At 37.7% G+C, this 17,016-nt stretch overlaps 1 protein-coding gene across 1 annotated transcript; it reads left to right on the plus strand.

Annotated features, from left to right (window-relative positions):
* Positions 1–2,141: 2,141 nt before the first annotated feature.
* LOC122304199 (protein PAT1 homolog 1-like) lies at positions 2,142–14,273 on the plus strand. Its single transcript, XM_043116309.1, has 5 exons — positions 2,142–2,595; positions 3,333–3,481; positions 3,862–3,918; positions 9,998–10,073; positions 11,867–14,273. Exons 1-5 carry the CDS (start codon positions 2,544–2,546, stop codon positions 13,945–13,947), a joined length of 2,415 nt encoding a protein of 804 aa, XP_042972243.1. The 5' UTR covers positions 2,142–2,543; the 3' UTR covers positions 13,948–14,273.
* The last annotated feature ends 2,743 nt before the right edge of the window (positions 14,274–17,016 follow it).

Here is a 17,016-nt window from a genome sequence, read left to right on the forward strand (position 1 = left end):
ATAGAAACGTTGGATTCAATGTAGACAACACATGATTGCCATAGAGATGGCTTGCTGAAGTTGGGCTGCAACTTCTTGTGTCTGTGTGTGTCTCCAATAGCATGCAGTTGATTGCGACTGTCCTTGAGGTAAAGTTGTAATGTGAGGGAAAGTTGGACGGTGGTGTGCAGAGGAGTTGGTGTTTGCTCAAGGCTCTCTTGCTAGAGAGGAGGCTATGGAGGTTATGACAACAACCCTAAGGAGAAGATGGAGGCTCCTCACGTAATTCATGGGAGAGTTTAATATGAATCTAATGGGAAATGGGCTTGAGCTTTTTAATGGGTTTTGGTCTTAGGCAGGTCTCTACCACACGCACATACATAAGCTAAATCTACTTTTATAAGCTTAACCCATGAGTTCTAAGGTTTTTTCCTTGGGTCTATTTTGTGGACTTTTACGATTCCTTTGGACTTAGTAAGTGGGTTGGACCATTTAATAGGTTTAACCAAATTTCAGAACTTGTTTATAATTTTGTAGAGGAAGTCGAATAATAAATTCTAATCGGTTGTATTTGAGTCCAAAGTAAGCCCAAGTTGTCCAAAAAGTACTCGTAGACTTAATTCTTTGAGCCTATTATCCAATAAATATGGGCCCACTTGCTCAATTAAGATAAAATATGTTGTAACCAAATTATTGAGTGTAAATTGGACTTTCCAAAAATATTGGCATGTTACTTGTTAGAGTCATCCAATCTCATCACTAAACTCATCCAAAAATATTGGCATCTTAGCCCATTTTAATAAATTATAGTCTTTTGAGTCCCAGAATAGCCCATTAAATCTCATTTAGGCCCAATAAAATTATGTTTATTATGATCCTATTAATATTAAACCGGATTGTTACACTCAGCCAATATGCCATGAAATCTAATCGATGCAGGTTGCATAATTAAGGCTACGCAACAAAACAAGGGAATTAATAAACTAAAAATGATAATTGAAAAGTCTTCTTGCCACATAAACATCTAAATTGGAATAAGAACGTCATACTGGCATGTTATGCCATCAAATTGCCACATCATCAAGGTGTTATAATCGAGCCGAGCTGATTTTTGACTTGTCAAGCTTAGCTTGACTCAAAATACACGAGATTATTTTTTATTTTTTGTTTGAATTTGACTCGATAAACTAAACTCTCAACCAGAGTTCGAGCTAAAGCTCGTCCCACAAACGAGGTTGAGCTTAAGTTCAAATTGTTTATTTTTTTAATAAGATTTAATAATTAATAAATTAAAAAAATAAAAAAATCTAATATTGAATTTATACAACTAATAAGTATAACTTTTATTGAATTATAAAATTTTAAAAAATTTATAAATAATTAATATCTACCTAGTTGATATTTATCTAAAATAACAATATATTATATGTCTATATATATTATCAATACATATACTTAATATGATAGTATATATCTATTTCATATATAGTTCCTACATATCGGTATATGAAATTATTAAATTTTATTGACTAATTATTATATAAATTATAAAATATAACTATAAAATATATTCATTATATAGATATAAGTAATTACATATTATATATTGAATTATAAATGTAGAATGCTTTTATATATATGTACACGTCTACACAGGTGTCTCTACAGAATTCAAATTTTACTCATTTCATAAAAGATGTCATGTCACTGATTTAACTTTCAAGAAGAGAGAGAGAATTACCTAAAAGAAGATCCAAGAGTTGGGTTGGAGTAAATTACTTGAGACTTGAGAATGGTCTTGGATAATGAGTTAAGGTAAAATGATTTTAAATAAAATTAAAAGTTAAATAAATTATTATTTAAATATTATTTTTAATAATATTATTATTTTATAATTAAAAAAATAAATTATTTATTATATTTTATATAAAAAATTAAAAAAATTATAATAATAAGATGAGATAATTTTTCAAACAGACCGGATCAAGGCCATGGGCATAAGTGCCCGCTTAATATCGGGTCGGGTCTAAATGTCAGTTGGGTCGGTGGTACCGGCACGTATCGGTTTTGTTTTTTTCACTCCTAAGCCGATGTGCGTGATGTTGATATGCAATAAGTGCTTACACGATGGCCTCCTGTTATAGGTTTATAAGTTTAAACTTTATTTACAAGTCCGAATCAACTCAAATTAAGTAGAAAACATCTCCGTCCTTCTCTCGCATCAGCCTGTCTGAACGTAGGAGGATGATGCGAAAGTCGTCGTCGCCTTCTTGAGTTGCAGAATGACCTAACTTAACCATTATGCTTATAATATACCTCTCTCTCTCTCTCTCTCTCCCCGTCTCTGTGAGAGGGGTTCTCGTAGCCTAAAATTCTCTCAATTCCCTAAATAGACATTCTACATGGACACGCCCTTGCCGTTGCCCCGTCTCACCGCCTAATTCACGAACACCCTAGAACCCAATTTTCTTCTCTATTACAATGCACCCAACTGAGTCTACGTAGCCTTCCCTTTTTGTCTGGCGTCGCGATTGCTCGCATCTTTGGAGGTTGGTTCTGTGAATATGGAAAGATCCGACGGCAAAGTCTTCAAGGACGTCGCTGAAGATTCCTCAGGTCGAATTTCAAGTTTCAAGATTCTTACTTTTTCCTTTTTCTCTTTTCTTTTTTTTTTGTTAAAAAAAATAAATAAATATGCTCTTTCTTTTTATGTGCTTCAATTTCTAAGGTTTTTTTTGGCTCTAAATTGCTTGTTAGGATACCAGAATAAGAAAATAAAGATTCTGTGTTCTATCATTTTTGTTCTAGGAAGATGAAGCTTTAATGAACATTCGTAATCCCCATTTATTTTCTTGATTCCTCTTGGCTACCAACAAAATTATCTTATACCTAAATTATGCGAATTTGCTTATTGTCTTCGACAATATATTCGTTTAAGTTCAGGATATGAGTTATTTCGCAAATCAAGTCCCGTTTAAAGAGTTTCTGTGTATCAGTTTCACGTTTATTGAATCGAAGTTTGGTTTAGTTTTGGTTTGCATAAAGTTATATCTCTCCATGTTGTTCAAGTTTTTGTCCTAAACGATGGGGAAGATTAATGGATTATTTGCTAAAAGCTTACCAATTGGGATATATGAAACTGCTATTAGATTAAGAATGAAAATAGTTAGTGTAAAACATATAACTTTTTGGCTTCTTCCTTTTCTGGCGTGCAACATTCTTTGTTACAGATTGGTGCCTGAAAGTGGATGCTAATTTGAGATGGATTGAAGCTGAACTAAGTCTATTGAAGCTGAACTAAGTCTTATTGATGAATGATATTCTTTTATAACTGTTTTTTGTTTGTCATGTAGGCAATGCACTCTTTGATGCATCGCAATATGAGTTTTTTGGTCATAATGCTGTGGAAGAAGTGGATTTGGGGGGTTTAGAAGACAATCGAGATAATGGTCCCGCATTCGGACCTGCTGACGATGAGTATCATTTGTTTGATAGAGAAGAAGTAAGATTTTTGCTGTCTTCGAAAAATGTTATCCCGGCACACAGGAAGTATAAATGAATCCACTAAATAAACAAAAGACCTAGTCACGTCTGTGAACACCAGCTTCTCTCATAGTTTCATATTTTGTCTCTTAGATGTTGAAATAATTGACTGTTTGAAAATTGGTCAGTTTCTAGATGTTGGTTTGGTTCTGGATTTTTAAGGAAGTTTTAAAAACAGTTTTATCAAGAAGATAGTGGACTCATTAGAAAATCTATACTCACCCTCTCCTCTATCTTTCGAAACTACATGTTTAGTGGAGTTATGTTGTATTCTCAACAATTCAATTCACTGGGTCTGAAAACTAGTGTGTTGTTCAATTTACTTAGTTTTCATTTCAGGTTGTAGGTTTTGGATCTTTGTCTGACGTGGATGATCTAGCTGCTACTTTTGCAAAGGTTAGCTTCCTTGAAATTGATGCTCATGAAAGCAGTGATATATTAATTTTGATGAGTTTCTCATTTTCTTTCATTTTATGTTGTCTGTCAACTTTTTGATTTTATTTCATGTGATTGTATTAGATTCTAACTGTAATGCTCCTTCTCTTATTTGTAAATGTTAAGTTATAATACGCCTATCAACTTATAAAGAAAAAAGGTTATAACACCCCGTCCTCTAAGCATAGGGATGCTACTAACATAAACAATTCTATGAGCCAAGTATAAGTGGATTCCATCATCAAAATATTCTGAAACTTGATCAATAAAACCCAACAGTAGTATTTATTTCAAAACAATAAAGTTATGAGTTCTCACAAAACCCTTAACGTTATGAGGAAAGACATTATAAAGAATAAATCTCTCATAAACAATACAATTAGTCAATTCTTAGTCTCCATATGCTGAGCCTGGCCTGCAGACCTATCATTGAATTCTTCGTCATCTGTGATGTTTAAAACGTAAATACAACAGTGAATTGAATACGCAGTTAGCAAATATAAGAAAGATTAAACATTTATAATATATAAGATTTCAATTTTTATTTTTAACACATGCGTAAACTTAACATTAGAACGAAAACCTTTACATCATACATATACATCACATGCAATTCCTCAATACACATGATTATGCCTTGTGTACAAGGGTGGGTGATCTTTAAGATCACAATTCCAACCAACGGTCTCTGGTGGAACCCCGCCAGAAAGGAGATGGACATTACTCAACAAACTCAAGTGCTCTTGAGTGAGAAAATTTTGGCATTACCATGCATCTCTCATCCTGTAGCACTGTTAATCCTCGAAATTCATTAGTCACAATACAGTGCATGCAATCATGCATTATTTTCCTTTCCTTTCCCTTCTTATGTTTTATTCATTACTACCGATAAAAAAAAAATGTTTTATTCATTACTAACATAAATACTCGTTACAATTGCATAACAGCACATGCAGAGGCATATCTCAATAGATTTACATTTACAATTTTCATGTCAATTAAGATATGCTTCTGCATGTGGTGATATGTAATTGTAATAAGTATTTATGTTAGTAATGAATAAAAGATAAGGGAGAGGAAAGGAAAGTACTAATAAATCATATTGAGATAACCCATACAAATTTCTGTGTTAATACCTATACAATACTACACTATGTTAATACCCATACAAGCTTTACTTTCTCGACTATGGGTAGAACTTGATTTCTCCCCTTTTAAGGGCATTTTTGTTGAAGCTTCAGTTTGGGGTTTCTTTTCTTTCTGTGTTTGTTTCATGTACACATGGTGTAATTCTATTCCTAAAGCAATTGAGATTGTCGTCATTATGTCCACGTTATTGTTTCAGTCACTGTGGGAGTTCCCAAAAAGCCTTAAGGGCAATCATATAATTTTTTTATAGGTAAAAAGAAATTTATTAAACCACATAATTTGGCATAGCCCAAGTACACATGGAGTATACAAGAGAAAACACCTAATTACAAGCTAAGAACTAGAGAAAGCAACAAAGAAATCATGAAAATAGATCCCATCCAATTCAATAGCCGATGCCCTAAGTAATAACGTATAGTAGAAAAAATCTCTAATCCCTCCCAACGAGCATTCTCTTTCTTCAAAACAATGACCATTCCTCTTGAGTCAAATACACACATATGACATAGAGGAACCACCTTCCAAACTGCAGCAATTTGGCGATTACCCTTAATTCCTCTCCAGCAAGCAGAAGATCCACCCAAGACCAATTGTGATACCCCATAATGAATGATAAGGGTATGTGGTGTATGAGATCCAGCATTGCTTGGGCCGGAGAAGTTTATGTTCTTTATAATGGTTCCAATGGGGCTCCAATTGTATGATTGACAAGTCCTTTTGGAGTATAGGCCATATGTGGCTTGGGCCACCCTTGGGATGTTACACCAATCCATTAAAAATCTTGTCCCAAAGAACCTTTCCCACCTCTCAATGTAAAAGTAGGTGATCCACAGATTCTTTATTCCTTTTGCATATAAAGCACCAATCCATTATAAATGAGACCACACTTTCTCAAATTATCAGTTGTCAAAATTTTTCCAAGAGAAGCTCGCCAACCAAAAAAGCAACCTTGAGAGACACTTTACTCCCCCAAAAGCACTTCCAAGGTAAATCATTAGGGGATTGATACAACATAGCCTTATAGAATGATCATACAAGATGCTGAAAAAATTTGAGATGTCATTGACCTCCCAATCCTGTGTGGCTCGAATTAGCCTCACATTCTACTGTAAAAGCCATTGGAGTTGTCCATATAATCTACCACAGAAGCTCCTTGTTTGAATGCAATCCTAAAAAGGAGAAGGGAAACCATTCCTTAGGGCTAGGTTAATAAGAAGTGACTGCGTTACTTTATGGAGGATTGGAGTCTAGAGTTTATATAAAGGGGTCAGCAGCTTGGGAAATTTCTAGGCTATGCCACTACTATCTAGGGTTAGGGTTTCAAAAAAATATTTAGGTTTTTGAGAACGTAAGGGGGTGACTCTAGGGCTTAACTTAGGGGCTGATCATCATCTTCTTGGGGTTTCTAGATGTCTTACAATTAAAAACTATCCTCTTTGTTCCAGAATTTCGCCTGCATATATCTGAGTAGTTCCGTATGGTTTTTTGGCACTACCCCAATGTATACTTGCATCTCCTCTACCTTTTTGAACACCTACTCTGATACAACCAATTTTGGGTTAGGGCTAGGGTGAAGTGTGCATAAAGGAGTTGGTTCATTAGAGTGCGAGTTGGTTGGAAAGACCTTTCGATGAAGAGGAGATTTATAAGGTCATTTGTGGTATGGCTAAGGACAAAGTGCGGGGCCCAGATGGCTTTTCGATGGGATTCTTTTAAACTTGTTGAGATGTTGTGAAATGTGATGTTATGCAGGTTTTCATGGAATTCCATTTTTTCAAGAAGTTTGGGAAAAGCCTCAATGTGACGTTCATTGCTCTTATACCAAAGAAACATGGGGCTATTGTAGTTGAGGATTTCCGCCCCATAAGCCTTGTGAGCGGATTATGCAAGATCATCTCAAAGGTCCTTGCTAATCGGCTCAGCCTAGTTTTGGAACAAATTATTTTTAAGCCTCAAAATACATTTGTTTGGGGGAGACAAATCTTTGATTTGGTTCTGAATGCCAATGAGTGCTTGGATCATAGGTTGCGGGAAGGAGTCCCAGGTAGCTTGACATGGAAAAAGCATATGATCATGTGAATTGGGATCTTTTTTACTTGCTCGGGAGACATGGCTTTGGTGATACGTGGATTTCTTGGATTCGACATTGTGTCTCTACTTCTTGCTTTTAGGTGCTAGTTAATGGCACTCCCATTGGTTTTTTTAACAATTCACGCAGATTGAGGCAAGGGGATCATTTGTCTCCTCTTGTTTTTGTCATTGTTATGGAGGCACTTGTCTGTATGATGAAGGTTGCCATTGGAGGAGGGTTTCTTTCTGGGTTTTCGGTGGGTAATGGCACTAATGGCCCTATCATACTCTCACATCTCTTATTTGCAAATGATACTCTCCTATTTTGTGAAGTGGAGCCTGGCCAGATTCAAGCTTTGCGAGTACTTTTGTTATGTTTTGAAGCTATGTCGGGGCTTAAGGTGAACCTTTGCAAGTCTGAGATGGTTGTGGTGGGTGTGGTGCCTAATATCAATAGCTTGGCACGTCTCCTGGATTGTAAGGTGTCTTCTTTGCCTATGAAATATTTGGAACCCCCTTTGGGGGCGACTTTTAAGGCTCAAGCTATTTGGAATGGGATTGTGGAGAAAGTAGAGAGAAAGTTTGCTGGTAGGAAACAATTGTATTTATTGAGAGAGAAGACAGAAGGGGGGGGGGGGGGGGGCAACTCACTTTAATTAAGAGCACTTTAACTAACCTCCCCACATATTTCCTATCTCTATTTCCATTGCCTGCAAGGGTGGTGACTAGGATTGAGAAATTATTTTTCGGGCTTTCTTTTTTTTGGGGGGGGGGGGGGGGGGGAGTGGGGGAGGAAACGAAATTCCACCTTGTTAATTGGAACAAAGTTTGTTCCCCAATTTTGTATGGCGGCTTGGGAGTATGCAATTTGAGGACTTTCAATAAAGCTCTGTTTAGGAAATGGTTATGGAGGTACCACTTAGAGGGGGATTCGCTATGGAAGGAGATTATTGAGACTAGACACGAGAGTGCGTGGGGGGCTGGTGCTCCAATGAAGTTGGGGGGGGGGGGGGGGGGGGGGGGTATGGCGTGGGCTTATGGAAATTTATTAGCAGGGGATGGCAGAGTTTCGAAAGCCATATCCGGTTGGTGGTTGGAGAGGGTTCTAGAATCAGGTTTTGACATGATGTTTGGTGTGGAGATTGTGCTCTTCATAGGGCTTTTCCAGCACTCTATTGTATTGCAGCTAACAATGAGGCTTCTGTGGCAGATATGCAGGTATTTTCTCATGGTTCTTACTAGTGGAATGTCCTTTTTAATAGGGATATTCATGATTGGGAATTATTGCACACTGAATTTTTCAGGTTGCTATACTCTATGGGAAACACTATAGCACAGGAGGATAGGATGCAGTGGAGGGCTGATGGTAGTAAAAAATGTACAGTCAGGGTATACTACAAGATCTTGACAGCACAAGAACATGTTTCATTCCCTTGGAAGAGGATTTGGAGGTCTCATGTGCCTACTAAAGTAGCTTTCTTCATATGGACTGCTACTATTGGGAAGATTTTGACCATGGATAACCTGAGGAAGAGGGGACTCATTGTGATGGATTTGTGCTGTTTGTGTAAAAAGCATGGAGAATCTGTGCATTACTTATTATTACACTGTGAGGTGACAAGGGGGCTGTGGAATGAGATCTTTAGAAGAGTGGATGTTGCTTGGGTAATGCCATCGAGGGTGGACTTATTGGCTTGTTGGAAGGAGATTCAAGGCCGTTCTCAAGTGGCGGCAGTGTGGAAGATGATTTCGTTGTGTATCATGTGGTATACGTGATCGGAAAGGAATGAGCAGTGCTTTGAAGATAGGGAGCGCACTATGGTGGAGCGTCAGAATTTTTTTATGCATACCTTAATGCTTTGGTTCTCAGCCATTGTATTTGATGGAAACAATGGTCATGACTTGTTGTCCCTAATCTAGAATTTATTTTTGTATACTTCTTGTGAACATGGGCTATGCCTATTTCATTCATCCTAATCTATCTTAAAGTGCCAGCTGCTGCTGGGGTTCTTAATATTAGGTTCTTCGAATTTATAACCAGGTTGTGATGGATCCTCAGTCTGCCTAGGAGTTGGTTGATTTCTAATAAAATGCAACATGTCATCTCCTATTGAATATCTGGTCCATTTTTAAACATAATAAATAATAACACAAAATAACAATGCAGGAAATCATGGGCCTGAGGGCCTAGGGTTCGAATTTCTACCCACACGTAGAGATTCTAGGGCTTGGCTATGACAAAAGTTCTCCCAATGCTGGTGTTTAGAGCGCAAAATATACATTTAATGACAGTTATTCCTTATCAGTATAGAAGTAGGTCTTTAATTTCTTATACTTGTAATTTTAATTCCTTCAAGATGCAGGAACCAGATGCTGTCTACCATCTCAATCTATCCCTAGCTATATTATTCAAACTTCTGGAATACATGATAAATTCATTTGATTAGTCATTCAAATATTATAACCAGCTATTTAGCATGGAGAATTGTAGATATGCAATAGCGGTTATTCAATTCATGGCCAATCTCTTGTATCACTAGAACGTCACTCCTAGGCTTTGTTCTTGTATATGACCCGTGTACTTGGCTTTTGCCTATTCCTTTGATCAATAAAATCTTATTTACTGATCAGAAAATTTCATGGCCTCCTCCTTCATAGTTGCTTTGTTTTTATGGTTGCATGAATGTTTAGTCAACCTTTTAATTACTATGGTTATGCTGGTTAGTTTTTCTATTGATATTATGTTGCCCTTAATTGCACTACCCAAATAATTTTTTAATCTTTACCTCTACTTAGTAGTTGATGTTGTTATGTTATACAGTTGAACAGAGCTGTAACAGGACCAAGACACCCGGGTGTTATTGGTGATAGAGGATCTGGATCTTTTTCAAGAGAAAGTAAGTAACCTTATAGTGAATATTTTCTGCCTTTTGGTAGTCTTTAGATTATTTGTGATACAATAGGGTGTAAGTTGGGTCAGGACATTCTACAATCTAATTGAAATGTTTAAGTAGGCTTTTGTTTCTACTCCTCCAAAATGGGAATCTTGGAATGGGGGGCCTACTCAGCCATGCACAGAGTGATCATTTGATTGCTTGTTCTATAAAGCGTTTTTGGGATTCATTTCAATGACAAAAACCACTTTATGCAGAAGTGAGTTCTCCAAGTTGATATTTGGGATCTTAAACTTGCTTCAGACTTGATTTTTGACATAGAGACCCCAAGTAAGGAAACAGAGAAAAATCTCCATTGGTGCTTGATCAAGCAAATCCTAGAGTTCCAGAAGAAAACAAAACTAGCCAGAGGAAATATTCATAAGAGGTCAAGAGTATCTGAGTGATTTAGGCCCCATTTTGTTTCACATATGGTCTCACCCCATTTCATCTCATCTCATATCAGCATCCATTCACCATTCTAACACAAACACTTTTCAATTTAAATTTTCAACTTTTCAACTTTTTCATATAATCATTACAACTTTCCCAAACTTCCAAACAAAACACAAAAAAAAAAAAATTTAACTTTTTCAAATTTCAAAACAAAAATAATTTTAAAAAATTATATTCTTAACAATATTTTAACTTTATAATATTTTAATTCAACTTTTTCTCTGTCCTTTCCCACAACCCCATAAAACATCTTAACTCAAACCATTTCACTATCATTCACAGATTTCTCATCTCATCTATATAACCAAATAAACCCTTAGTATTCTGTGATTTTTTAGAAGAGAATGTTTTAAACCAGAAAACATTTTACTTTTAATATCTGTCAATGTTGTCCTTATATTAATTAACAAAACTAATCCAAAAGAGTAAAATGCCCTTTACTAACTCAACAAAATTGTATGTAACTTCTGCACTACCTTGTTAAAGTACTTATGAACCATATGGCTAGATTAACCATTTCTTTCTCTTTACATTCAGAAAGTTGGCTGGTCATTCATTGGTGTTCTGGAAGATTGATCTGGTATTATTTTTACCAATCCCTATGTATTTTCTAGTATTGAATGTCAACCAACCATCAGCTTCAACGGACTAGAAGAGTTTGGTTATTATGGAGAGTGGATTTTCAATTTTTTAATTTGTTTTTGCAAGTGAAGGTTTAATTCTATGCCTTGTTTGGGATGTACATTTACGAAAGCACACCTAACTACATTTTTCGGCACTTTTTTTAGTAAGCTTTAAGTACAAAAACAGGCTTTTATAGCTTTTTGGAAAGAACATATAAAATATGAATCTTATCCATTATTGTTTGTCTGAACCATTTATTTGTGGTCAATTCCTAGGATTATATTATCAGGGTTTAAACGTTCATGTGAGATTTTTGTTGGGTCTATATTGTACCAATTTCACTGTTTAATGAAATGCCCTCTTCATTCCCATAACACTTGCAGCTTACTGATATCAGGCTGATTAAGATTAACAGTGAATCTGATTCATATGGCTCTCAAATTGTGTTAATCACTGTCCATGCCAAAATGAGTGTTATTATTGAAAAACACTCTTTTGGTGAATTTATTAATTATTTGACCCAATCAAGTTTTGATGATCAAGTCTGGTGCTTGTTTGTTTACCTCATTATTTTTTGTCATTTGTTTGTTAATTGCAAAAGACTGCTTTTTTGTTGCCCCTCCACCCTCTGTTTTCCCTTCTGAACTTCCCTCTCGCTAATGGCAAGTTCTGTGCAGGTTCATCTGCTGCTGAGTGGACACAAGATGGAGACTTTGGTAACTGGTTAGATCAGCATATGTTTGGCACAGATGGTGTTGAAGAAGAGAAGAGGTGGTCATCACAACCTCAACCCTCTGCTCGTGTTGCGGAACCTTTGTACAGAACATCCTCATACCCTGAGCAGCAGCCAGTGCTGCATCGCTACTCTAGTGAACCAATTCTAGTACCTAAATCAACATTCACGTCTTTCCCTCCACCTGGAAGCAGATCTGAACAAGGTTCACCACACCACCTTAATATGTCTTTTCTTGGTGGTGGTCCACAGATACCCTTCTCTACACCAAACCTCTCTCCTTGTTCTAACTCTAATCATCACTTGGCTGGTTTATCTCATGGTTTGAATTATGGTGGAAATATGCTTCAGTTCACCAGTGGTGGCCTATCTTTTAATAGCAGGCCGCAGAGTCACTGGATCAACCATGCTGGTATACTGCATGGGGATCACGCAGGCCTTTTAAATACTATTGTGCAACAACAGTTACCTCATCAAAATGGTCTCAGGTCCCCACAAATGATGGCACCACCGCAGCTGCTGCAACAGCAGAGACTGCACCATCAATTACCCTCTTTGGCCCATTTTGCGGCATTACAGTCCCAACAGTATAATGTCCATCCATCGTCCTCACATAAGTCAAAGTTTGGATTGGCTGATATGAGAGACCAAAGACCAAAATCATCACAAAGGAGCAAACATAATATGCGTTTTTCTCAGCAAGGATCTGATGCTAGTAGCCAGAAAAGTGAGACTGGGTGGGTCCAAATTAGATCCAAGTATATGACATCTGAAGAAATAGAGAATATACTTAAAATGCAGCATGCTGCTACACATGGCAATGACCCATACATTGATGACTATTACCATCAAGCAAGTCTTGCCAAAAGAGCTACTGGATCGAGGTTGAAACTGCCTTTCTGCCCATCTCACTTGAGGGAGTTTCCTTCTCGAGGCCGAAATAGTACAGAACAACATCCTCATCTCTCTGTTGATGCTATTGGTAGGATACCTCTCTCTTCCATACGCAGACCTCGCCCCCTCCTCGAAGTCGACCCTCCTCCCTCTGCTTCTGGTGATAGCTCTGAGCAGAAGGTCTCTGAGAAGCCTCTGGAACAAGAACCGATGCTTGCTGCTAGAATCACCATCGAGGATGGACTTTGTCTTCTTCTTGATGTCGATGATATTGATCGGTTTCTACAATCTAGTCCATCCCAGGATGGTGGGGCTCAGCTCAGGCGAAGGCGACAAATCCTTCTAGAAGGTCTGGCAACATCACTTCAACTTGTAGACCCACTTGGCAAAACCAGCCACACTGTTGGGCTGACTTCCAAGGATGACCTTGTGTTCTTACGATTGGTCTCTCTTCCCAAGGGTCGAAAACTCTTATCTAGGTTCCTTCAGCTTCTCTTCTCTGGTAGTGAGCTTGCCCGTATTGTTTGTATGGCTATTTTTCGTCATTTAAGGTTTTTGTTCGGCGGCCTTCAATCTGATCCCGGAGCAGCTGAGACAACCACTCATCTTGCAAAGACAGTTTCCTCATGTGTCAAGGTCATGGATTTACGGTCACTAAGTGCTTGTCTTGTTGCAGTTGTGTGTTCTTCAGAGCAGCCACCGCTGCGCCCTGTTGGAAGCCCTGCTGGTGATGGGGCCTCTATTATTCTGAAATCTGTCCTTGAAAGGGCTACTGAGCTCTTAACTGATCCTCATGCTGCTGGCAACTGCAGCGTTCCTAATCGTGCGCTGTGGCAAGCTTCTTTTGATGAATTTTTCACGCTTCTTACCAAGTATTGCCTGAGTAAATACGAAACCATAGTGCAATCCATATGTTCGCAGATTCAGCCAAGTACAGACGTCATTGGATCAGATGCAGCCCAAGCTATTAGTAGGGAAATGCCTGTTGAGCTTCTACGTGCCAGTCTTCCTCACACTAATGAGCACCAACGGAAACTTCTATTAGATTTTGGTAACCGTTCCATGTCCATTACTGGGTTCAATGCCAGTGGGGAGAGTAGCAGCCGGATAAACTCAGAATCAGTGAAGTGACTAAGGATACCAACAGATAAATTTTAAAGGCTTCGGAAGAATCTATGCTTTCATTGATTTTTTCTCTCCGGATCTTCTGTGGATGCTTTCGGGAAAGTACGGATCTCCTTTAGTATGCTTTGATGTAGTAAATGTGAAGTGGAGATTTCTCTTGAATGCCTTTCACGAAGCGAATCTGCTTTGGAGTGAAATTTGGCTGCATGAGAAGTGTATGCAAGGCATGTGCAAATGTTGCCAATGCACTTCAAGGCTTGTGTAATGTGTATTATTTAATTTACTTGAGACAAAATTTCCCTATAATGCTCATTTTGACGACTTTATGGTCTTGCGTAATTGTGTATTATGATGGAAATTCATGGTGCATGATTGTAACAGAAATTCTTCTTTTGGGGACCTACATTGGTGCTGTGTTAAAACTCCAGACAGAAGCATGGTGGGTATAGAATGTACAGGTTGATCTTAACCTTCCAAAACTTCGTTTCATTCCATCTAATTCACTTGACTGATTGGTCATTGTCAGCTGTAGGTTGCCTATCTTCTACTTGGATGGACACCTTTTTCTCACTTGTTTGGGTTTATGGATGGGAGGGGTGTAACAGCGGAGTCCTAAATTCTTTAGGATTGGTTTAGTATTTTATTATTATTATTATTTATTGGACAACTTATATTAATGTTTAGAACCATCGTTTTGAGGTAGCCCACTAATTTTGAAAGTCCACAATTTATATTTTTGGAGTCTTTTATTTAGGAAAATGTTAGGGTTATTATATTTCTAATATCCATTTACTACTCTTTTTGTACTTTTTTTTTAATTTTTTATTTTACTTAATGGTTGAGAAAGTAACTATTTGTAAAATTATATATTTTTTAAATTTTTTCTTAATGGCTAAAGATGTTAAAAAATACTTAAAAGAAAATGATAAAAAAATAAAAAAAATTCTTAATACCTTATAAGTACTAAATGGGTAGTAATATGAAAGTAACCCTATCACTATCCTTTTATTTATCATGAAACCAACCTCATTAACTTCGACACGAGCTATGGAATGTTAGAACTCTGAATACACTGAATTTCACTGATTCATCTGCTTCATGAAACTTTTCTTTCTTTTTGGCAGTTTTATAAAGTTACTTCTTTTTTTGTTAAATTTGGATATTGTTGTCAAATTGAATATATTATTAAAAAAAGTAAACCAAAAGACTACCGCAATACTTATTCCTTTTGTTTTTTAAGTTTTTCTTTCCTCTTTCTTTTATTTCCATCACACCCACTCCTCCTTTAAGAATCCTCTTCGTTCTAAATTTCTAATCCATTTTGGTTTCCCCTACCCTCACGTTTTTCTTTTGGTTTCCAGCCCCATCAAACAAAAACACTGGTTAGTTCTCGCACAAGCGCTCAGCCCAACCTCCCTGTCTCAAGTCTCAACTCCAGTCACTAAGCTTGGACAACTCTAGAACAACTAGCACGCCATTAGCCAATAGCCATGGAACACCCATTGAAACCACTGGTGAGCAAGCCTCCAAAATCAAATGCCACAAAACTTAACTCCCTCTCTCTGTCACGTTACGCCACTAGTTTCTTCCACAAACCTGGTCAATTGCACCAATAACCAGGTGAGTCTCCTTCCACTATTTCTTTGTCTCCCTCTCACTATCCCTCCATTTTCTTCCCACCAGCATTGCCTCTCTCTACGCTATTTTTGAACATCAACATCACTACAAATGGCCACTAGCACCATTGCAAGGTGCATAGAAGTTGCCGACAAAGCTAGTTCGCTGCACCGCAAGCCAACCATCTCTATAAAGTCTCTTCCCCACCCTGGAACCAGCCACGCTGTTACCATTGCACGTTGAAGACCTACATCCACCCAACGGAAGCCAAGATCGCTGTGAGCCCTCTACCCCTCTCCTTCCCTCAATGCAGCTCTTCCCAACCATTGATGACTATTTTTCTTCTCTCATGTTTCCATTTCGTGTTTCGGCGTTGACTGGTGAAGTCTAGCTTGTCCTTATCATGTCATCTCTTTATGTTGAGTGCCATCTTGGAACAACTGTGAACCAAGCAATTGCACATTCCTACACCAACCAAAACCTAGTCAACCTGGACCAACCCAGCATCACCTCTAACTGAAACACCAAGCATACTGACCATAACTATAGAGCATTCTTGCTCGAAATTGAAGATTTGTAGTGTCACCTAAGTGTTTGCTGTAAGTAGACGTAGGGAGCTCTATATGCTAAGGATGATGGAGCACGTGAAGAGAGGAGTCTAGAGAGAATAACTGAAAACATGGTTGAGATGCTGCCTAAACCTAGGGTGTCAGACTAGGCAATACAATAATAGTGGATAAGACTGCTAAGAGCACTAGCAATGGCTTATTTATCTTTAAATTTGAATAAACTGCCCTTAAAATTATTTGTATTGGTTTATGCATATGGAAAATTATAGATAACTGTGAACAGCCCTTTTTCATCTTTGAAGATGTCATTTTCTTTCTTCAAATATTATTTTTATTGTTTTTTCTCTCTCTATCCTCTCTCGTTGCTCTCTCTTCTCTCTTCTCTCTTGAACACATCTTCTCTCTTTGACACACCCATATTAGAAATTACTCTTTGTACGGTTTCAGAAACCAAGGCTAAAGATAGAGGGTCAATTCCAATTTCTCTAGATATCTCTCTCTCTCTCTCTCTCTCTCTCTCTCTCTCTCTCTCTCTCTCTCTTCATTTCATCGTCCTTTTCTTCATCTTCTTCTTTGAGTAGCTTTGCAAATCTTAAGAACAAAGAGAGAGAAAAATGGAGGCGGCCATGGGATTGATGAGAAGAATCCCTCCAAAGCACACCGGCACTGCCCTTTCTGCACTTCTCAGCCTCTTGCCTCACCACTCCTCCGATCTCCTTTCTCAAGTTGATCAGTCCCTCTACGTCCCCCCCCCCCCCCCCCCTCTCCTTTTTCTGAAACTGTTAACTTTTTTTGGAGCAAGAACAAGGGATTGTTGTGTTTTCGTTTGTGTTTGGGGTCATTTTCTTTGTTAATCCATGGTTGGTTGATGAGATAATGGAGGAGCTGG

Source organism: Carya illinoinensis, chromosome 3, assembly GCF_018687715.1.
Source record: "Carya illinoinensis cultivar Pawnee chromosome 3, C.illinoinensisPawnee_v1, whole genome shotgun sequence".
NCBI lineage: Eukaryota > Viridiplantae > Streptophyta > Magnoliopsida > Fagales > Juglandaceae > Carya > Carya illinoinensis.